The 24,812-nt window shown below is 41.7% G+C and overlaps 1 protein-coding gene across 4 annotated transcripts in view; it reads left to right on the forward strand.

Moving 5' to 3' along the window:
• The window catches only part of LOC143420377 (uncharacterized), a 28,820-nt gene that overhangs the window by 806 nt on the left and 3,202 nt on the right, over positions 1-24,812 (forward strand). Inside the window, exons 2-5 of one of the 4 annotated variants that reach the window (XM_076888428.1) lie at positions 1,114-1,219; positions 6,708-7,304; positions 8,908-9,504; positions 10,172-17,544. In XM_076888428.1, the coding sequence (XP_076744543.1) occupies positions 1,202-1,219; positions 6,708-7,304; positions 8,908-9,504; positions 10,172-10,858 (1,899 nt within the window). In that variant the 5' untranslated portion in view covers positions 1,114-1,201 and the 3' untranslated portion in view covers positions 10,859-17,544. Of the gene's footprint in view, positions 1-630; positions 1,220-6,707; positions 7,305-8,907; positions 9,505-10,171; positions 17,545-24,812 lie in introns of those variants that run through there. The other 3 variants (XM_076888427.1, XM_076888429.1, XM_076888430.1) reach the window with 3 other exon arrangements.

Consider the following 24,812-nt stretch of genomic DNA (forward strand, 5'->3'; position numbering starts at 1 on the left):
AAACCACTGATCAATGACCATGAGTACTGTGGGAAATATAAATGTTGTAATTTTAAATAAGTGCCATATTAATCAAGAGGTTATAGAAGGTTTAAACTGGAAGACATTTAAAGTAGTGTTTTGCTTGTAACTGCATACGTGCCTGTGCAGATTAGAACAGGATGGACTCAGGATGTGTCATATACGATCATGGGGCCTCACAACGAGAAACAGGAAACAGATGGAGGTGAGAGAGTGCTGAAACCGTTAGTGAGGAACAAACATCAATACTATAAAAGGAGTTGCAGACAACTATCGTGCATGTTATGTTATCTGCTTAGGCATGAAGGGGCGTGAACCCTGACATGTAAAACTGTGTATCGAAGTGCTTCCTCTTTGAGATCTACTGGACTACGCTGAGGGTGGTGTCGTGTACATCTCCCACATATGTGCTTAATAAATAATTGTTGTTGACTGGACAAGATCTGAGTAATGTTTTTTTGTTCTCAGCCCAACATCAAAGAATCAGGACAGTACCGTTCACAGACAGTTGGGGAATGGCTGCACAGAATCAAACTTTTAGGAGTGGTGGAGGTGGTGGGACTGGGGGGCTGAAGGAGTTGAAAGTGTGGGGTGGGGGAGTGACAGGTCTGTCCCTGTTTGTGGAAACCACAGGAGGAGCTGTTCAGGCTGTTGCTGGGTGTGAATTGTTGATGGAGTCTTTAAACTTGTAGTTGCTGTTTTCCAGACTGAAGCAGAGTCGTTAGCTGAAAACTGGTTTTAGAGGTTCATTCAGGACACCTTCTCAGGCTCTTACAGCCTTACCTGTATCATAACAAAGTGTATAAACCCCAATCCACCTTTAACATGGTCCTTCTCCCAAACCTTCAAATAGGACTTTCTGGCCCTGTCATAGTAAAGGGCTGCTTAGAATATTAGAGCCAATGTCACAAAGTTCCTCCTGAAGTATAAGTGAGTGAGAGAGTTTCCTCACTTTGCAGCACAACACGTCTCACAAGATTTCTACAAGCAATCAGAGTGAAATTTGTACTTTGTGTTGTCAGATGAACATATGAGACACTTTGACTCTTCAGTGCAGTGTGGAGCCTAACAAAGATCTGTTTTGTGTCCCAGCTGATCAGCAGGAGGAGAAGAGTCTGACGGAGCAGCAGAGGAACATTTTCAGCCATCTGGACTCAGCTGAGTCACTACAGAGGAAACAATGAGCTCAACACAGGAGGTGAGGAAAATATCACAGTTTCACCAAATAATCAGTCACGTCTAAAACTCTCATCCTCCCAACCTGTTATATGACTGTGTTGTATATTATGTTGTTTTTTACAGACCACAGCACATGTTAAAATAAGGAAGGTTTATTCATCAACATTATTAATAATCAAATGGACATTTGTCAGAGTTTTACCCCTGATACTGCTGGATAAACAGAAACTCACTCAGGAACGAGGTCACACAGAGCTCAAGTTTTCACTCGCGAGGGGGAAGCAGTTGTCTCCAACCCACTTCAACTTGCTTTCCCCCTGCAGGTTGTTTTTATTGGTTACACACATGAAGCATAAAGCTTGTTGCTGTATTACCTATGAGAAACTACTATAACTGGTTACGAAGTGATTGTGCTGTGCAAGTGTGATTATACATTGTGTGTGGTTATATGATGAGAGTGCAGCTCTCCCAGATTGTTGTTGGTAGAATCTGTTCTTCTCAAGGCTGCTTGTTCCCCTTATCAATGTCATGCACGTAGTCATATGCGTAGGTTACCTAGATAGCAAACAGAAGCATTCTAGCTTTCTAAATGGCATTGTGTAGCTTTTTAAATGGCAACCTACAACACATACATTAAACCTAACAGTTTTTTCATGACCCCAAAAAATACACGTTCAAAGCACCACAACAGCAGCCCGATATCAGACAGAAGCTGTCAGCTGAGCTCTGTAGAGTGGGCAATTATAATGAAGCTTCATTATAATTTGTAGATTCAAGCTGCTCTTCACATTTTTGGCCAGCAGATGTCACCAAAGAGGACTGTGTTGAAAAGCTTTGAGTAATGAACCTTTTTCAATACAAGCTTCAGTGTTTCAGAAAGCTTCATTTGGCCATCACTGATATAAATAATATTATAGAAATGATCAGAGGAGGCAAAAGTACATTTACTCTATACTTAAGTAGAAGTACAGATATTAGTGTTATAAATACTTCAGTAAAAGTATTCATTCACCTTCTTTATTTAAGTACCAGTGAAAAAGTACAGGCTCTGAAATGTAATCAGAGTAAACAAGTAAAAGTAGCTCCTTGAAGAACATTTTAACCACATGTTTTTATCCAAAGTTAACTGAACCTTGTGCTTTGTTAATGTAATAATAAAATAAGATTAGTAAATGAAGTAAAAACTATTTATTTCTAATAAAGGTTCTCTGTTTGAATCAGGTGTGAATGTGCGAGTGAATGGTTGTCTGTCCCTGTGTGTTGGCCCTGCGACAGACTGGCGACCTGTCCAGGGTGTACCCCGCCTCTCGCCCTATGACAGCTGGGATAGGCTCCAGCGCCCCCCGCGACCCTGAAAAGGATAAGCGGAAGCGAATGGATGGATGGATGTTTGAATCAGTTAATTAGAAAATGAAGGAAAATAAAACATGTGTGTATTTTCTGTTGCCTACATTGTAGAGGGTGACTTTGCCTCTAAACAGGAACATGAGCAGGGAAGAGGTTAAAGTGGGATTGAGCAGGTGGGAACCCTAAAATCAGCTGTAGTGGCTCAGCGTGGGGAAAAGAATCACAGCTCACAATAATTTCTGTTGAGAGCTCCAGTAGATTTTCTTAAATTACAGGCTGTGATCAGCTGACCTGCTGCTCTCTGTGGATGTACACAACTGAATTCAACCAGATGTCAGCAGATGTTTCATGAGCTGTCCTGGCTGATTTCCATCCTCTACACTGACAGTACACTGTCTTTATATTAGACACTATACTGTTGGTATGAAGGTGGAACTCAGTGAATGAATGTCAGCATCATGAGCTTCAGTTTAAATGAATCTCTGCTACACTTGATGTAATCTAACTGTGACATGAGCACCACAGTCACTGTGCACCAGTCACACACTGTTCTTTACTTTAAATCCATCACAGTTCAGCAAACGAACCTGTTTATCCTGCACTAACCTGCAGAGGATCTTCATGCAGTCTTTAAATAACACAGTTAATCTGCCTCAGATTGTTTTGCAGCATCTTTCACAACCTGAAAAATCATAATGTCACATGTACAGACCCAATGTCTGATTTCAACACATGAGGACTTACAGTGGCTTGCATTTTTGGCTCCCTATAACTTTTTTTCACATTTTGTTACATTACAGCCACAAACATGAATCAATTTCATTGGAATACCACGTTTTCAAGAGATGTATTCGAAGACATTTCTTCAGCTGAGAATCAGAGAGGAGAAACACACAGTTTTACTTGCAGCAAGGGCAGTCACAGAGCACTCGCACGGGAGTGAGGGCTCTGAGACTGTCCTGGTCTTTATTTATATACATCAGTGGGTGCGTTTGTTCATTACACTGGAATGTGGATGTGTATACAGGGCTCTAGACTAACCTTTTGCCATGGGCGTATCGGTACGCCTAACTTTAAAAAGTTAGGCGTACCGGCACAAAAGTTAGGCGTACACAAATTTTATAATAATTGATATAATATAATGTGTTTTCTGGATACACTGTGCTTTTTCAGCATTCAAAGATTGATGATACCGTGTCAGAGCACTGGCTATGAATTTCAGAAGGATCAGGCCTTAACTTAACAGAAAAGTGAGCAATAGTTCTTTTCCTATTGCAGCTACATCCACTGCTGTCGGGCCTAGGCTGCTCACTAGGGCTGGGTATCATCACTGATTTCTATAATCCATTCAATTCCGGTTTTCAAAGTCCCGATTCGATTCAACTTAGCCTCAGACAGTCAGAAATATTATAATTCTGATCATTTATCAGTACTGACTTCTTCAGAATTGTGAACATCACAGCAGATGCCTTTGTGTGAAAGTAACTGAGAATAAAACACAGAAAAACATGAAGGAGATTTTCCCTGGTCTGGCTTTTTATAGCAGATAACCTTAAAAATATTCTACAATGTTCTGCATATAAAGTTTAAATTTCTTCAGTCTTGAATAACAGAAAAAATAGGCTTTCTTGTCCGAGGTCATTTAAGTGAAAAAAAGAAAAGAAAAAGACAGCGCTGTAAACAACGGTAGACTGGTGGGTAATAAGCGAATGAATAATACAGAAAACAGAGGTTGGAGACGGGAAACTGTTCTTGAAGTACAGAGAGAGAGAGAGAGAGAGACCACCAGCTAGTTACATCGTTTTTGTGGGGAGGGAAACACCCCAGGGTGAGGAAATCATTATTACAGAGACTGACATTTGATGGCGGTCTTGCCTTGCCTAACTTTTTATTTTACTATTGGTCCTCTCATGTTCACAAATTGACCCATTGGCTTGAATCTCAAGAACTGCTGTGGTGCAAACTGGAGCGCCTGTCGTGCACTTCCTCATCCTTAGAAGCTTTATTGTTCTCTCCACTACCACTTAAGCCTTCTCATTTCACCCAAAATCCCGTGGTACAGTCTAGTCTAAGGATCTGGTCACAATTCAGGAGTCATTTTAAGTACGTCTCTGCGTCAGTACACATGCCCATCACGCAGAACCATCTGTTTACTCCTGGCCTCATTGATGGTACCTATGTACAGTGGAAGCGTCATGGTATTAATACGTTTAAGGATCTCTATAAAGATGGCACTTTCTTAACTTTTTTAGACCTGTGTTCAGAAACAAATCTTCCGGCTACCAATCTATTCCGTTATTTTCAGGCATGGCATTGCACTTCTGCTCTCTTCCCCTCCTACCCTCTTCTTCCAAATGTCCAACCGTGGGAGGAATTCTTATCCCTTAAACCCAATAAGAAGTCAATTATATCTTTAATATATAAACAAATTATGGGTTTAAATGTCCATTCAGTTGCTAAGATTAGGGGGGCTTGGGAGCGGGAGTTAGGAGTAATTTTTTTCGGATCAGCAATGGGAGAAGGCAGTATCCAATGTCCGTTATAGTACGTCCTGTGCCAGGTTACAACTTATCCAGTTCAAGGTGTTGTACAGGGTTTACTATTCAAAGTCTCGTCTGTCTGACATTTACCCACAAGTGATGGATCAGTGCGAGAGATGTCATGCCACCCCATGGGACCTAGGCCATATGTTCTTTCTGTGCCCAAGACTCCATGGCTTCTGGAGTCAGTATTCAGTTATTCTTTCCAAGGCTCTTGGGACCCAAATCTGCATGGACCCTTTTCTAGCTGTTTTTGGGCTTCCAGTCAACACTGGTCTAACCCACCCTACACACTTCAAAATATTAGCCTTTACATCACTTTTGGCTAGACGTTGCATCTTACCCCTTTGGAAATCTTCAAAGCCACCTTCAGTTTCTTTTTGGTTTAGAGATGTGATGTCATTTCTTAAATTGCAAAAGATAGGCCTTGTGGCGAAGGGCAAATACAGAGAATTTTATCGTATCTGGGGCCCCTTCGTAGACTATTGCAAGTCTTTAAAAGCTCTACCAGCTGATTGATATCATATCTTCCCCCCCCCCCCCCTTTTTTTTTTTTTTTTTGTGTGTTTTGGGGTTTGTTGTTTGTGTTTGTTTTGGGTTTCTTATTAGGTTTTGTTTTGTTTGTTTATTTAAGCGTGTGTGTGGGTGTGCCTGTGTGTGTTATCGTATCTGTTCATGTAAGAAAAACTAAAAAATATGTGAGGGGAACAGATTGTATTGTCATTGTAAACTACTGTACACACAAAAAAAATTGGTCGCACTCTAGAGCCCTGGTGTGCGTGCGTGTGTGTGTGTGTGAGACAAAGGAACGACTCCTCTGCCTGGTACGAAGCGAAGATAAGAGTGTCCAGCTGTCACTATCGCTGTGGGAAGAAATTTATAACAAGTCTTGTAGTGAACAACAAGTCATCAAAAGGTCAACATGCAGTACTCTACCATATGCACACTTATATCATTAAAAGATTATACTGACTACTAAGTACAATTTTCTGTTGACACACGTGAAAGACCAATACAAAGTGGTGTAGACGTTAGAAGTGGAACACAATCATACATGATTCCAAACATTTTTTTTTTTTTTACAAATAAATCATCTGTTTTGTAAATTAAGCAGATAGAAATACAGATGTTTTTTTTTCTTTTTTTAGGTAGGTAGTATGTTTTATAAAAGAAATCCCTCGGGTTGCAATCAGACTCTGACATTTTCCTTCACTAAACCAAGCTAGTAACTGTTACATTGGATTTATTATTGTTAAAAAAATGAGAAAATTATATAAATATCTAATAGGAAACAACAAAAGGAAATATAAAAATAAGTATAGACCTGGTAAACATTCATTACTTTTCTGAGTGTGTTAGCATGCTAGTATTAATATTTGTGTACAGCAGGAGGGATGGGCATGATTTTACTGTTTGAACAGTCATGAATTATTTTTAACAGCAGGTTGGATGTAATGTGTTAGAACTACCAGCAGGTGGGGATAAGAGACCTTTAAGGTGTTTGGTGCCACACTCCACCTTCAGGTTTAAAACGAGTGTTAATGGAGGGAGTTTGAAGGTTGAGTTTGTTCCACGACTGCATTTCACTCACTGCCTCTGTTTGTATCTCTGTCACTGCAGGACCAACATGGAGCGAGAAGTCAGCGCTCTCAGGAGGCCGACAAACCTCACAGAAGAAAGGGAGAGAAAAAACACACCTGTGACGAGTGTGGGAAGGGTTTTACTTTGAAGGGTTCACTGAAACAGCATCAGGTCATCCACACTGGAGAGAGACCGTTCAGCTGTGACTTGTGTGGAAAGACTTTTTCCTGGAAGGGTTCCCTAAAAAAACACCAACTCATCCACAGTGGAGTTAAAGCGTACAGCTGTGATCAGTGTGGCAGAGCTTTTACTCACAGTAGCCACTTACAGAATCATCTAGTTACCCACTCTGGAATTAAGGCATACAGCTGTGAGATTTGTGGAAAAACTTTCAGCCACAGAGGGAACCGAAATACACACCTGCGCATTCACACTGGACATGATGTGTACTGCTGTGAACAGTGTGGCAAACCGTTTATAAGACATACAAAGTTACAACAACACATGTTTACCCACACTGAGGAGAGACCTTATAAATGTGACCTGTGTGAGAAGACTTTTAAATCTCCACATCACCTGAGAGAACACCAACAGATCCACACCAGAAAGAGACTCTACAAGCGCAGTTACTGTGAGGTATGTATTTTTATTTTTATCTTGTCATTTTAGCCTGACTGTTTGGAACAACTGTGCTCATTAAACTGTTAGCATGTTAGCAATTGCATGGAAAAGCAGCTGTGAGTGATTATTACGTCCCGTGTTAATTACTGTAATTCCCTCCTTTGGTCTCCCTAAAAGGTCCCTTCATAAATTCCAACTGCTTCAAATTTCTGCAGCTCGGGTCATAACTTGCACTCTGTCAAGAGCTCATATTACCCCAGTTCTTCAGCACCTTTACTGGTTGCCCATAGAAGCCAGGATACATTTTAAAATCTTACGTCTTACATACAGGTGTATCCATAAATCTGCTCCTTCATATTTGTGTGACCTGCTCCATATCACCACTGTTTCCTGCCTTCTCAGATCATCATCTGCTATTCATCTTACTGTTCCGTCCTCACACCTTAGTACTATGGGGAACAGAGCTTTCAGTCGCTCAGCATTCAGTTATGATTTTAGTATTACTGTAGTATTATGGTGGTAGTATTGTAGTTTTTACAGCCCAATTCAAACAAGCGCCCTGCCGACAGCCAAACCCATCTGTTCTCTGATTGGATTGTTACATTTGTGATTGACATGACATTGACCAATCAGATGAAAGGAAGAAAAATAGGGTCAAAATTCGTACTTGTAACGTTTTTTGGGTTTTTTTTTTTGCTAAGTCCACAAACAAATCTTTTTTACGCACACACAAATTCTTTTTACACATACAAAACTGATTTACAAGTACAGAATATTAATGACTACACTTTGAGCCCATAGATATTAATTAAATTTTCAGTTCAATTCAGTGTTATTTATACAGCACCAAGTCACAACAATAGTCGCCTCAAGGTGCTTTTTATTGTAATGTGGATCCTACAATAATACATACAGAGAAAAACCCAACAATAATATGACCCCCTTTGAGCAAGCATGTTGGCGACAGTGGGAAGGAAAAACTCCCTTTTAACAGGAAGAAACCTCCAGCAGAATAAGGCTGACAGAGGGGCGGGGCCATCTGCAGAGAGTGGTTGGGATAAAAGACATGCTGTGGAAGTACATTATTATTATTATTATTATTATTATTATTATTATTGTTTTATTATTCTGATTACTATTAATAATAATATTATTATTATTATTAATAGTAGTATTATTGTTGTTCGAACAGACTTAATATTGGTTTATCACTGCAAAAAAACACGTTCAAAGCACCACAACGGTAGCCCGGTATCAGGCAGTAAACACATTAAGTGTGTATATTTTCCCTTTTTTGTGTTTTTTTTTTTTTTGCTCATACAAATAAAATGCGATTAATATAGATTGAAAATGAATGGCACTTAATTGCCTTTAATCAAAAATTAATCCAATGTTTTCTACAGTGAAACGTTTGAACAGTCATTAATTATTTTTAACACCAGGTTGGATGTAATGTGTTCCTACTACCAGCAGGTGGGGATAAGAGACCTTTAAGGTGTTTGGTGCCACACTCCACCTTCAGGTTTAAAACGAGTGTTAATGGAGGGAGTTTGAAGGTTGAGTTTGTTCCACGACTGCATTTCACTCACTGCCTCTGTTTGTATCTCTGTCACTGCAGGACCAACATGGAGCGAGAAGTCAGCGCTCTCAGGAGGCCGACAAACCTCACAGAAGAAAGAGAGAGAAAAAACACACCTGTGACAAGTGTGGGAAGGATTTTACTTTGAAGGGTCATCTTAAACAGCATCAGGTCATCCACACTGGAAAGAGACCGTTCAGCTGTGACTTGTGTGGAAAGTCTTTTTCCTGGAAGAATGCTCTAAAACAACACCAACTCATCCACAGTGGAGTTAAACCGTACAGCTGTGATCAGTGTGGCAGAGCTTTTACTCAAAGTGGCCACTTACAGAGCCATCTAGTTACCCACTCTGGAATTAAGACATACAGCTGTGACATTTGCGGAAAAACCTTCAGTCGGATAGACAGCCGAAATACACACCTACGCATTCACACCAGACATGACGTGTACTGCTGTGATCAGTGTGGCAAAGAGTTTGCTAAACACACAAACTTACAACGCCACATGTTTACCCACACTGAGGAACGACCTTATAAATGTGACCTGTGTGAGAAGACTTTTAAATCTCCACATTACCTGAGAGAACACCAACAGATCCACACCAGAAAGAGACTCTCCAAGTGCAGTTACTGTGAGGTATGTATTTATATTGTTATCTTGTCATTTTAGCCTGACTGTTTGGAACAACTGTGCTCATTAAACTGTTAGCATGTTAGCAATTCTACTGCATGGAAAAGCAGCTGTGAGTGATTATTACGTCCCGTATTAATTACTGTAATTCCCTCCTATTTGGTCTCCCTAAAAGGTCCCTTCATAAACTCCAACTTCTTCAAAAATTCTGCAGCTCGGGTCATAACTTGCACTCTGTCAAGAGCTCATATTACCCCAGTTCTTCAGCACCTTTACTGGTTGCCCATAGAAGCCAGGATACATTTTAAAATGTTACTTCTTACATACAGGTGTATCCATAAATCTGCTCCTTCATATTTGTGTGACCTGCTCCATATCACCACTGTTTCCTGCCTTCTCAGATCATCATCTGCTATTCATCTTACTGTTCCGTCCTCACACCTTAGTACTATGGGGAACAGAGCTTTCAGTCGCTCTGCATTCAGTTATGATTTTAGTATTACTGTAGTATTATGGTGGTGGTATTGTAGTTATTGCAGCCCAATAAACTGAGTGTGTTAACTGAAACAGTAAAATGTAATTGGACGTCTGCAGAGATGCTCTTTATTTCAGGCGACGTTCAGGATAAAAATGTTGAAGGACTGACTTACACTGTCTTTGTGTCTTTGTTCAGAAGCAGAGTGACACAGATGGATCCAGTTCTCAACCCTGTCGTCACTGTGGTGGTGGGAAAGACTTTCATTGTGACGTGTGTGGAAAAACTTTCAGTTGGCAAGTCTCCCTAAAAAGACATCAACGTAGACACACTGGAGACAAACTGAAATACTGCAAAGAATGTGGGAGAAGCTTCACCACATCAAGTTACTTAAAACAACATGAACTGATTCACAGTGGGGTTAAAAAGCACCTCTGTGATCAGTGTGGGTCATCCTTCACCACTGCAGGTCACCTTAAAACACACAAACGAGTCCACACAGGAGAGAAACCATACAAGTGCAGACACTGTGAAAAAAGCTTCTCACGATCAGGTCATCGTAACCTTCATGAACGTACACACATGGAAGGAAACTACAGCTGTGACCAGTGTGGGTCATCCTTCACCACTGCAAGTCAACTTAAATCACACAAACGATCCCACGTTACTAATAAACTGTTTCACTGTTACCAATGTGCCAAAACATTCACTAAATTATCTGCTCTGTGCAAACATCAGCGTGATCACTCAGGGCTGAAATCACTCCCATCACTGGATCACAGTGAATCTGAAGAGACAGAAAGATCCTCTGGTTTCAGTGTCAGACTTAAAACCCTTGAGATCAGGCTCCACCGAGTTCAGATCGAATCTCCTGTAAAGATCTGATGAAAATGTTCCACTGGATGGATGGATGGATGTATAATTTCTTTTTCTGAAGGCTGCTCTCTTCCTGTTTCTGCAAGTGCTGACTGCACAGATGTAATATAGATCCATGTCACTGTTTGGAAGTATCAGAGAACTGCTGATGCTGTAAAGCTGCTGCTCAGTCTGGTGGGCTGTTGTGTTTTTGTTGGTGATGCTGGATGAAGGGCTGATGGACCAGGTGAGCTCAGGTTGAGGGTAGATCCCGTCTGAGCTGCAGGTGATCCTTTGTCCTATTTGTTGGAGACACAGACTGGAGCTAGAAAAAAATCTAAGAATAAAAAAAACAAAAGAAAAATATATTTCTAAACAAGTCAGAACACAGTTTTCCTTTTCTGTTTATTTCATGTTAACATGATTTAATTTAACAAAAATCATGTAAACATGGTGAATGGACTGCTGAGGACTGGGGCAAAGTCATTGTTGGGTTTAGATTTTATTATTGTCATTTGTATTAGGAAATATTTAACCATATATGCTTAGAGGTGTATAATCAATTGTGTAGTGATAGGATGCGTGATCTTTAGCAGGCTGCAAAGGCTTGGTGTGCATTCCAGGAATGCACACCTACATCCTGGGAGCATGGGAAGAGGTCGTACCTTGTTTTATTGTTTTACGGTAGGATTAATTCAATTCAATTTTATTTATATAGCGCCAAATCACAACAAAAGTCGCCTCAAGGCGCTTCATAGATACAGAGAAAAACCCAACAATCATATGACCCCCTATGAGCAAGCACTTTGGTGACAGTGGGAAGGAAAAACTCCCTTTTAACAGGAAGAAACCTCCGGCAGAACCAGGCTCAGGGAGGGGCGGCCATCTGCTGCGACCGGTTGGGGTGAGAGAAGGAAGACAGGATAAAGACATGCTGTGGAAGAGAGACAGAGGTTAATAACAGATATGATTCAATGCAGAGAGGTCTGTTAATACATAGTGAGTGAGAAAGGTGACTGGAAAGGAAAAACTCAATGCATCATGGGAATCCCCCGGCAGCCTACGTCTATTGCAGCATAACTAAGGGAGGATTCAGGGTCACCTGGTCCAGCCCTAACTATATGCTTTAGCAAAAAGGAACGTTTTAAGCCTAATCTTAAAAGTAGAGATAGTGTCTGTCTCCTGAATCCAAACTGGAAGCTGGTTCCACAGAAGAGGGGCCTGAAAACTGAAGGCTCTCCCTCCCATTCGACTTTTAAATACTCTAGGAACAACAAGTAGGCCTGCAGAGCGAGAGCGAAGTGCTCTAATAGGGTGATATGGTACTACAAGGTCATTAAGATAAGATGGGGCCTGATTATTTAAGACCTTGTATGTGAGGAGCAGGATTTTGAATTCAATTCTGGATTTAACAGGAAGCCAATGAAGGGAAGCCAAAACAGGAGAAATATGCTCTCTCTTTCTAGTCCCTGTCAGTACTCTTGCTGCAGCATTTTGGATTAGTTGAAGGCTTTTCAGCGAGTTTTTTGGACATCCTGATAATAATGAATTACAGTAGTCCAGCCTGGAAGTAATAAATGCATGAACTAGTTTTTCAGCGTCACTCTGAGACAGGATATTTCTAATTTTAGAGATGTTGCGCAAATGGAAGAAAGCAGTCTTACATATTTGTTTAATATGTGCGTTGAAGGACATGTCCTGGTCAAAAATGACTCCAAGGTTCCTCACCGCGTTACTGGAGGCCAAGGTAATGCCATCCAGAGTAAGAATCTGGTTAGATACCATATTTCTAAGATTTTCAGGGCCGAGTACAATAACCTCAGTTTTATCTGAATTAAGAAGCAGAAAGTTAGCGGCCATCCAGGTCTTTATGTCTTTAAGACATTCCTGCAGTTTAACTAATTGGTGTGTGTCATCTGGCTTCATGGACAGATAGAGCTGGGTGTCATCAGCATAGCAGTGAAAATGTATGCTATGTCTTCTAATGATACTGCCTAAGGGAAGCATGTATAATGTAAACAGAATTGGTCCTAGCACTGAACCCTGTGGAACTCCATAATTAACCTCAGTGTGTGAAGAGGACTCTCCATTTACATGCACAAATTGGAGTCTATTAGATAGATATGATACAAACCACTGCAGCGCAGTACCTGTAATACCTACAGCATGTTCTAATCGCTCTAATAGGATATTATGGTCAACAGTATCGAATGCTGCACTGAGGTCTAGCAGGACAAGCACAGAGATGAGTCCACTGTCAGAGGCCATAAGAAGATAATTTGTAACCTTCACTAAAGCTGTTTCTGTGCTGTGCTGAGCTCTGAAACCTGACTGAAACTCTTCAAATAAACCATTCCTCTGCAGATGATCTGTTAGCTGTTTGACAACTACTCTTTCAAGGTTTTTGATATGAAAGGAAGGTTGGAGATTGGCCTATAATTAGCTAAGACTGCTGGGTCTAGAGATGGCTTTTTGAGTAAAGGTTTAACTACAGCCAGCTTGAAGGCCTGTGGTACATAGCCGATTATTAGAGATAGGTTGATCATATTTAAGATCGAAGAATTTATTAATGGCAGGACTTCTTTGAGCAGTTTTGTAGGAATGGGGTCTAAAAGACAGGTTGATGGTTTGGAGGAAGTAATTATTGAAGTTAACTCAGAAAGATCAATTGGAGAAAAAGAGTCTAACTTAACATCAATGGTACTAAGAGTAGCTGTAGATAATAATACATCTGTGGGATGATTATTGGTAATTTTTTCTCTAATGATAAAAATTTTATTTGTGAAGAAGTTCATGAAGTCATTACTAGTTAACGTTAAAGGGATGGTTGGCTCAAAAGAGCTCTGACTGTTTGTCAGCCTGGCTACAGTGCTGAAGAGAAACCTGGGGTTGTTCTTATTTTCTTCAATCAGTGATGAATAGTAAGATGTTCTGGCTTTGCGGAGGGCTTTCTTATAAAGCAGCAAACTATTTCTCCAGGCTAAATGATGATCCTCTAGATTTGTGACACGCCATTTCCTCTCCAGATTACGAGTCATCTGCTTTAGGGTACGTGTTTGAGAATTATACCACGGAGTCAGGTACTTCTGATTTGAGGCCTTAGTTTTCACTGGAGCTACAGTATCCAGAGTCGTACGTAGTGAGGAGGTGAAATTATTAACAAGATAATCGACCTCTGTTGGGGTAGCGTTCAGATAGCTGCTCTGCTCTATGTTGGTACAGGGCATTGGAGATGATAACAGTGGGTGGATTATATTCTTAAACTTAGTTACAGCACTTTCAGAAAGACATCTACTTTGATAAAGTCTACTCTTCACCGCTGTGTAATCAATTATTGTAAAAGTAAATGTTATCAGGAAATGATCAGACAGGAGAGAGTTTTCAGGAAACACTGTTAAATGTTCAGTTTCTATGCCATATGTTAAAACAAGATCTAGAGTGTGATTAAAGTGGTGGGTGGGTTCTTTTACATTTTGAGAGAAACCAATTGAGTCTAATAACAGATTAAATGCCATGTTGAGGCTGTCATTTTTAGCATCTACATGGATGTTAAAATCACCCACAATAATTATTTTATCTGAGCTCAGAACTAAATTAGATATAAAGTCTGAGAAATCAGACAGAAACTCTGTGTAAGGCCCAGGTGGACGATAGATGATAACAAGTAAGACTGGTTTCTGAGTTTCACAGCTGGGGTGGACAATGTTAAGCATCAGGCTTTCAAATGAATTAAAAGTCTGTCTTGGTCTTTCATTAATTAATAGGCTAGTGTGAAAAATTGCTGCCACACCGCCCCCTCGGCCTGTGCTTCGAGATTTCTGGTAGTTAGAATGACTCGGGGGTGTTGATTCATTTAAACTAACATAATCATCCTGCTGCAACCAGGTTTCTGTAAGGCAGAGTAAATCAATTTGTTGATCAATTATTAAGTCATGTACTAACAGGGACTCTGAGGAGAGAGATCTAATATTTAATAATCCACATTTCACTGTTTTACTCTTTGGTTCAGATGTGGATACTGTATTGTTCTTCCTTTGTGATTGTTTATGTTTAAGTTGTTTGTTGCTGGTTTTTAGTTTGTTTTTGTCTTTTTTGGAAGCTGACACAGTCTCTATGGAGATGGGTTTTTGGGGGGGTAGCAGGAGGAGAGAAGCTGCAGAGAGGCGTGTAAGACTGCAACTCTGCTTCCTGGTCCCAACTCTGGATAGTCATATTTTGGGGGGTTTAATAAATTTGTCCATATTTCTAGAAATGAGAGCTGCTCCATCCAAAGTGGGATGGATGCCGTCTCTCCTAACAAGACCAGGTTTCCTCCAGAAGGTTTGCCAATTATCTATGAAGCCCACATCGTTTCTGGGACACCACTCAGACAGCCAGCAATTTAAGGAGAACATGCGGCTAAACATGTCACTCCTGGTCTGATTGGGGAGGGGACCAGAGAAAACTACAGAGTCCGACATTGTTTTGGCAAAGTTGCACACCGATTCAATATTGATTTTAGTGACCTCCGATTGGCGTAACCGGGTGTCATTACTGCCGACGTGAATTATGATTTTACTGAATTTACGTTTACCCTTAGCCAGCAGTTTTAAATTTCCTTCAATGTCGCCTGCTCTGGCCCCTGGAAGACAATTGACTATGGTTGCCGGTGTCTCTAGCTTCACATGTCTGAAAACAGAATTGCCAATTACCAGAGTTTGACCCCCGGCGGGTGTGTCGCCGAGTGGGGAAAAACGGTAAGACACATGAACGGGTTGGTGGTGTACCTGGGGCTTCTGTTTAGGACTATGCTTCCTCCTCACCGTGACCCAGCCTCCCTGTTTCCCCAGCTGCTTGGGGTCTGCCGGGGAACAGCTAGCGGGGCCTACGCTATCTTCGGCTGCACCAGCTACAGGGGCCTGGCTAGCTACGGGTGAATGAAGGGTGCGAAGCCGAGTCTCCAATTCAGTAATCCTGAATTAACGTAGCTATGTCAGTTTTAGTCTAAGTGCTTTTTTACATATAGATGAACTGTTGGATTTTCCAAACGAGCAGGTTAAGGGAAGTCGTTTATGGGGTCACACTCTGACCCCACACACACACACACACACACACACACACACACACACACACAGACAGTATTCTTTGTTCACATGTATACCTATGTAAGATGTTGTATGTTAATGACCCTATGCATATTCATGTGACCACAATAAAATGAGTGCTATGGGGACCCTGGCTGAGAGTCTGACGGAGGTCAAGTGGTGGAACGACACTTGGCTCCAGGCAGGTCTCCCTCATGCATGAGTAACACGAAGAACTTTGGTGCCTTGTGTCTTGCTTTTTGCTGTGTAGCAAGTTGTCCTTAACGTTCCAGCGAATAGGTTTATGCTGCAAACCTATCAGTCATATTCTCAGCTGAAGCCTCTTTCCGATTGTTTGAAGCATCTGGGAAAAAGGCTTGTGCAGAGAAGAAAAGGTGAGCGCTACCATCAGTCCTGTGTCATGCCAACAGTAAAGCATCCTGAGACCATTTCTGTGTGGGGTTGCTTCTCATCCAAGGGAGTCTGCTCACAATTTTGCCCCAAAACACAGCCATGAATAAAGAATGGTACCAAAACACCCTGCAACAGAGCTACAGATTAAAAATGCACTTGACTTATACTGACATGTATACACTATACATACACTGGAGTGGTTATATAATGGAATCACTGTGATAAGCATCTAACCTACATGTTTAAAATCACAAGACCCGCATATTTACGTCAAATATTATCTACAATTATATTAATGAAGTTTTTGCCACCTGGGATTGTTTTTTCTCGCCTCAGCTGCCAGAAGGCAAGAAGAACTGTATTTTCTTCCTGTTGATATAATTCTGTGTATTAAACTCTGTTCCAAGAATTTTAATCTTTTCCAGAGGATCTTTTTGAGTGCTTTGATTTTGCTGAATCTAAAACAGCTCGATCTCCACATCGTTGGCGGAATAAGTGCGACCTGTGGGAGGTACCTATTGAAATTGGTACCTACCTGGATTATTGAGCACGCATCAAGACATTATTTTATTAATATCTTTAAAATGATAGCAGCACAAACGTAGCACAAATGTTTGACATCATTTTTATAGATTTGGGTAATGTGGGGGGGCTGGTTGACCTTTTGACCTTTACATTTTTGTTAATATCCTGTAAAACAGAGACAGCACAAACGTAGCACAGTTGATTGACACCAGTTTTGTTTGTTTCCATTATTGTGGGGGGACTGGTTGACCTCTGATGACCTCTAGAAATTTTCCTGAATATCTTTAAAATGATAGCAGCACAAATGAAAATTTTTGCAGCATAAACCAGCACAAACGTTTGATACCACTTTTGTTGGATTTGAAGAAGGTGGGGGGGCCAACTTCACTCACATTTAAGGAACCTAGGATCTAATGCCAAAAGGACAAACTATAAACAAAAGAAAACACAGAGCGATGTGTGATCCAGGACTGTTTTTTATAAAATCAAGTTTTTAAATTGTTTTTAGGTGCTACTGTTACGTGTTTGATTCTATTTTGATATAACATTAAACCCTTGTGAACTGAATATGCCTACGGCTCCACCCTCGCTCTGGAGGGGGGAGAAGCAGAGAGTGCTTGCTGGTGCTGTCCTTACGTGACGAAACTATTGAGGAAAAAACGCCGTGTATATCTTGTTTATCATGACTCTGGTTTTACGTGGCCTATAAACACAATTTAAAAACTGGTATATACCACCTTGTTGCTTCGTCTTTAATTGGTCATGGGATTGGCTTACCACGACTACTTTATTCTTCCTCAGTCAAACAGCTCCAGGTGTTGTGCTAGACAGTGATCGTGATTACCGTTCGCGGGAGCGCCCAGCTGCTTAAAGCTGTAGCGTCCAGATTACTTACGTAGTCAGCTACTTCCGTGCAACTGATATAAGATGCAGTAAGCTGAACACAGCTTCAACCCTCTGTTTGTTGAAAAATAGTGACGGACCGCGTTTCCTTGCTAGTAACTGTAACGGCATTGTAACGATAGGAATAGTAAGTAGTTCGATTACTCGTTACTGAAAGAAGTAACGCCGTTATTCCCATCACTGATCCTCACCAGCTGCATCACTGTGTGGTATGACTCCTGCACTGGGTCCTGCAGGAAAAAAATGACAACGGGTAGTGAGAGCAGCAGAGAGGATTGTGGGGACCTCTCTTGCCTCCCTCTCTAGGAGATCTACTGCGCCTGCCTCATCCGGAAGGTCCTCTTCATTACAGGTGACTCTCTTCATCCCTTAAACAGCTTCTTCAGTTTGCTGCCATCAGGAAGGATACTGAAGAGCCTCCGGGCCAGAACCCGCAGACTGAGAGACAGCTTCGTCCATCAGGCTGTCAGGATGCTGACCATCTCTGAATCGAGAAGGGGGGCCCAAGGGTACATCTTTCGCCATCTTACAATGCTGTGATTGCAGCCATTCCCCAACTCTCGGTGAATGGTACTCATGGCCATTTGAGAATCTGTGTCTTTGATTAGTAGTCGTTGATGAATGGTCATAAGAATTTGCATACTAACAATCATGGAACTAACCCCCCAGCCCATTGTTCATTCAGTGGTGCTAGTTTCCTTCGCTGTGCAAATGTACTGTTTATAAGGTTGGGGAAACCTGCAGTCAGCTGAGACTGAAGTCACTTGGATGACTGACAAAACGTTTCTCCCACTGAAAATGTCCAGGTGAACAGAATCAACTTTTGGAATTTACTTACCTGGATGATTGAGCACACATAAAGACATTATTTTATTAATATTTTTGAAATGATAGCAGCACGAACGACAATTTTTGCAGCACAAACCAGCACAAACGTAGCACAATTGATTGACACCGGTTTTGTTTGATTCCATTAATGTGGGGGGGCTGGTTGACCTCTGATGACCTCTAGAATTTTTTATTAATATCTTTAAAACGATAGCAGCACAAACGAAAATCTTTGCAGCACAAACGTTTGATAACACTTGTTGGATTTGAAGAAGGTGGGGGGGCCAACTTCACTCACATGAATAGGGAGGATGGAGTAGGTTGAAGTTTATTAGATTGATCAGTTTTGCTGAACTCTGAAATATTTTGGGTGCAGTGTATTTTTTGCATACAGGTATAACAATAATAATTACTGTTTTTTTTAACTTCAGTATGAAGTTATACAAAAAGCAGCAAGATATTTAAAAAACTGTTTTATTGATTAAAAAGCAGATATCCAAATTTATGATATCGGTATCGCACATAAAAAAGTGGTCGACCCCTCAGGGTTAAAATGTAACTAGGTGGATATTTTCATTGACATCATGTGTTTACATCACATAAGGTTTCTCCTCAGTGTGGGTAAACGTGTTGCTGCAAGCTCGAGTCTGTTGTAAACTGTTTGCCACAGCAGTACACAAGATGTCTGGTGTGAATGCGTAGGTGTCTATTTCGGCTCTCTATGTGGCTGTATCACACTGATGTTTGCACAGAGCAGACAATGACGTGAATGTTTGGGCACATTGGTAACAGTGAAACAGTTTATTAGTAACGTGGGATCGTTTGTGTTTGGAGTATGAACTGAGATTCCTGAAGCTCTTGTCACACTAGTCACAGCTGTAGTTTCCTTCCATGTGTGTACGTTCATGATTGTTACAATTACCTGAATGTGAGAAGCTTTTGTCACAGTGTCTGCACTTGTATGGTTTCTCTCCTGTGTGGACTCGTTTGTGTGTTTTAAGCTCCAATGCAGAGATGAAAGATGACCCACACTGATCACAGAGGTGCTTTTTAACCCCACTGTGAATGAGTTCATGGCATTTTAATCTACTTGATGTGGTGAAGCTTCTCCCACATTCTTTACAGTTTTTCAGTTTGTCTCCAGTGTGTTTACGCTGATGTACTTTTAGATTGTCTTTTCGACTGAAAGTTTTTCCACAAAGATCACAACGAAAGTCTTTCCCACCACCACAGTGACGACAGGGTTGAGAACTGGATCCATCTGTGTCTCTCTGCTTCTAAACAAAGACACAAAGACATTGTAAGTCAGTCCTTCAACATAAATAAAGAGCATCTCTGCAGACGTCCAATTACATTTTACTGTTTCAGTTAACACATTTTACTGGGCTGCAATAACTACAATACTACCACCATAATACTACAGTAATACTAAAATCATAACTGAAATGAAAATCTGAATAATCACTCAGAGCTGCTTTTCCATGCAGTAGAATTGCTAACATGCTAACACAGTTTAATGAGCAGAGTTGTTCCAAACAGTCAGGCTAAAATGACAAGATAACAATATAAATACATACCTCACAGTAACTGCACTTGTAGAGTCTCTTTCTGGTGTGGATCTGTTGGTGCCTCAGGTAACGTGGAGCTTTAAAAGTCTTCTCACACAGGTCACATTTATAAGGTTTCTCCTCAGTGTGGGTAAACATGTGTTGTTGCAAGCTTGAGTCTGTTGTAAACTGTTTGCCACACTGATCACAGCAGTACACAACATGTCTGGTGTGAATGCGTAGGTGTGTATTTCGGCTCTCTATGTGGCTGAAAGTTTTTCCACAAATGTCACAGCTGTATGCCTTAATTCCAGAGTGGGTAATTAGATGCCTCTGTAAGCTGCTACTGTGAGTAAAAGCTCTGCCACACTGATCACAGCTGTACGCTTTAACTCCACTGTGGATGAGTTGGTGTTTTTCTAGGTAACCCTTCCAGGAAAAAGACTTTCCACACAAGTCACAGCTGAACGGTCTCTTTCCAGTGTGGATGACCTGATGCTGTTTTAGGAATGCCTTAAAAGTAAAATCCTTCCCACACTCGTCACAGGTGTGTTTTTTCTCTCCCTTTCTTCTGTGAGGTTTGTCGGCCTCCTGAGAGCGCTGACTTCTCGCTCCATGTTGGTCCTGCAGTGACAGAGATACAAACAGAGGCAGTGAGTGAAATGCAGTCGTGGAACAAACTCAACCTTCAAACTCCCTCCATTAACACTAGTTTTAAACCTGAAGGTGGAGTGTGGCACCAAACACCTTAAAGGTCTCTTATCCCCACCTGCTGGTAGTTCTGACACATTACATCCAACCCGGTGTTAAAAATAATTCATGACTGTTTAAACTCTAAGATCATGCCCATCCCTCCTGCTGTACACAGTTATTAATGCTAGCATGCTAACACACTCAGAAAAGTAATAAATGTTTACCAAGTCTATACTTTTTTATGTTTCCTGTTTCCTATTATATATTTCTATCATTTTGTCATTTTTCAATATTAATAATTACAATGTAACATTTAAAAGTTGATTCAGTGAAGGAAAATATTTTACTTTTGCTCCCTACATTAGAAAAAGAAAATCGTATTTTGTACTCCTTACATTTACAAAACAGATGTGTTACTTTTAAGGCATCTGAGGGCTTTATTTCATCACTGCAGGCATCAAACATCAAACCAACTTGAGAAACGGGAAAAGTAACACATGAAAGACAATCCTGATCGTGTACTAATCACCAGAGTATGAAACATACACTCAACAAAAATATAAACGCAACACCTTTGTTACTGCTCCCATTCCCCATGGGATGGACGTAGAGACCTAAAATTCATTCCAGATACACAATATAACCATCCCTCCCAAACAGTGGTCACAAATCAGTCCAAATGTGTGGTAGTGGGCACATCTGCCATATTGAGATAATCCATCCCACCTCACAGGTGTGCCACATCAGGATGCTGATCTGACAAAAGGCCACCCTGGAATGTGCAGTTTTTTGCGCTAATGGGGGTCTGGGGACCCAGAACCGGTCAGTATCTGGTGTGACCACCATTTGCCTCATGCAGTGCAACACATCGTCACATGGAGTCTATCAGATTGTCAATTGTGGCCTGTGGAATGTTGGTCCACTCCACTTCAATGGCTGTGCGAGGTTGTTGGATATTCGTGGGAACTGGTACACGCTGTCGTATACGCCGGTCAAGCACATCCCGAACATGCTCAATGGGTGACATGTCCGGTGAGTATGCTGGCCATGCAAGAACTGGGACATTCTCAGCTGCCATCTGCCCTGAACAATGTGAACCATGATTCATCCGTGAAGCGCACACCTCTCCAACGTGCCAGACGCCATCGGATGTGAGCATTTGCCCACACAAGTCTGTTACGGCGACGAGCTGGAGTCAGGTCAAGACCCCGATGAGGACGACGGGCATGCAGTTGAGCGTCCCTGAGACGGTTTCTGACAGTTTGTGCAGAAATTGTTTGGTTGTGCAAACCAATTGTTCCAGCAGCTGTCTGGGTGGCTGGTCTCAGACGATCTTGGAGGTGAACCTGCTGGATGTGGAGGTCCTGGGCTGGTGTGGTTACACGAGGTCTGCGGTTGTGAGGCCGGTTGGATGTGCTGCCATATTCTCTGAAACGCCTGTGGAGACGGCTTATGGTTGAGAAATGAACATTCAATGCACGAGCGACAGATCTGGTTGACTGACTGTTTGGAACAACTCTGCAAATTAAACTGTGTTAGCATGTTAGCAATTCTACTGCATGGAAAAGGCTGCATCTGAGGCGGCACAGTCAATCTCCCTCAGATTGTTTTGCAGCATGTTTCATAATCTGAAAGAAAAAACATAATGTCACATGTACAGACCCAATATCTGATTTCAACACATGAGGACTTACATGTAAGCTTTAATCTCCAGTTGATCAAATCCGACTGAGCAGTCCTTCCCTTTGAGGAATTATGGATTTGATCAACTGGTCTGTGAATGCAATTGACACCCCTTCTCAACAAGAAGTCTGGGCTCGGGTGAGCCTGAGTGCTTAAGATATCTACCTATTCGGAACCATGATAACAGGGTTCTTGCTGATCGGAGCTGGCTTGGCCCTGGCTTATCGCAGAATTAAGGAAGTGGAACTGACTGTTCAAACCCCCACAAGGCTGCCCGCTGGGATTGAAATGATGGGACGAGGCGTGAGTTTCTCAAAATGGGCTCATTGAGTGCAGCACGGAGAAGATCTTGGAGAACGCATGGCTGCCGTGAATACTCACAACAAGACCTCTGAGTGAAAAACTGGATTACATCTGGAGGGGCTAGCTCCAATAACACCTTTGAGCGCAAATTGGATCAAATCTTGGGAAGTGCACTGCGGTCGTGAGTTCTCAGAACCTGCTCTTTGACCACAAGAATGACAACATCACGGAGCGTAAGTTTGGATAACATCATGGAGAAGCTCACGGCTCTCCAACGGGAGATTGAGAGACCAGCGTTGGAACAGCTTTGAAATACATATGAGTTGTTCGCACTAAAGTAAAAACCATCATCACTTCATGCGGCTACCCCTTCGGCGCCAGCTGCGGCCTCAAGGCTGGAGCCCAACAAAACACCCTGATAACGACTGTGTTTAGTCTGTTCCTTCCCATTCCATGCAAGGCCACCTGGGTTGGCTGGAAGACTGTTTACTTAGCCTGATAGGGCGGAGGACACTGTCTCAGCTGAACTCTGGACACGCGCACACACATACACTTACACTGATAAGCACACACTCATCCCCCTCCCTTTCCAAACGCCTTCGATGCTTGTTTCCTGTTTCCTGCTTCCTGCGGGGGAACACGGCGGGTCTGTGTGCTGGAATGGTAGCGCTGTGCAGGGCGGCTGCTGTGTTCGCTTCGGATTACTCCTCACTCCTCACCCAATCCTGTGGCTTGTCATGTCTTTCACAAAGTTGTGCTGTGGACATTTATGTGCTTTTTGTACAGAGAAGTTTTTTGTTTCCTGTTCTCATGCTGTCCTACCATGGAAGCACAGCACGAGTAGAGGTCTCTTTTTTTCCTCTTGTACTTTCCCATTGTAGTGTACATTTAAGTGTTTTTCTGTAACGCTACCGATCTCCAACTTGTAACCCCATGTAATGTCTGTGTTGTGTGTGTAAGGTCGGGGGGGGTCCCATTTCACTGCAAGGCAACCTGCATGTGGTGAATAAAGCTTTGATTGATTGATTAAATCTAACCTCTCTTCTTCCTCTCCTGTCCTGTGTGTCTTATCTTTCTCCATCTCTGAGTGAAGTTAGCTCTCTTCCTTTTCTCTCCCTGTGATGTACAGCAGCTGGACCTTTAGCCAGCAACACACTGTGAGACAAACTGCACACAAACGGTTTGTGTGTTTGCTGATGTTTGTTGATAGAAACGCTGCATTTGAAATTACCTGTTTGTTCAGGTGCTGTGCAAAAAAGAAAGAAGAACAACGTCTCACTTTAACTCCTGACTATGACTCACAGTTTTGCCTCTTTCATCTCTTTTTATGTTTCAAACCCTGGTGATTAGTACACGATCAGGATTGTCTTTCATGTGTTACTTTTCAGGCTCAAATCAGTTTGATGCCCTTAGTGATGAAATAACTCCCCTCAAATTCCTCAAACCAAAAGTAAAAAGTCTGTTTTGAAAATGTAATGAGTAGAAAGTCCTTTTTTTAATGTGGGGAGTAAAAGTAAGGAGAATAAGGAAAAATGATTTTAGAGTGTTTGAACAGTCATGAATTATTTTTAACACCAGGTTGGATGTAATGTGTTAGAACTACCAGCAGGTGGTGATAAGAGACCTTTAAGGTGTTTGGTGCCACACTCCACCTTCAGGTTTAAAACTAGTGTTAATGGAGTTTGAAGGTTGAGTTTGTTCCACGACTGCATTTCACTCACTGCCTCTGTTTGTATCTCTGTCACTGCAGGACCAACATGGAGCGAGAAGTCAGCGCTCTCAGGAGGCCGACAAACCTCACAGAAGAAAGAGAGAGAAAACATACACCTGTGACGAGTGTGGGAAGGATTTTACTGGGAAGGGTTCACTAAAACATCATCAGGTCATCCACACTGGAGAGAAACCATTCAGCTGTGACTTGTGTGGAAAGTCTTTTTCCTGGAAGCGTTCCCTAAAAAGACATCAACTCATCCACAGTGGAGTTAAAGCGTACAGCTGTGATCAGTGTGGCAGAGCTTTTACTCA

The sequence above is a fragment of the Maylandia zebra genome, linkage group LG9 (genome assembly GCF_041146795.1).
Source record: "Maylandia zebra isolate NMK-2024a linkage group LG9, Mzebra_GT3a, whole genome shotgun sequence".
NCBI classification, from domain to species: Eukaryota; Metazoa; Chordata; class Actinopteri; order Cichliformes; family Cichlidae; genus Maylandia; species Maylandia zebra.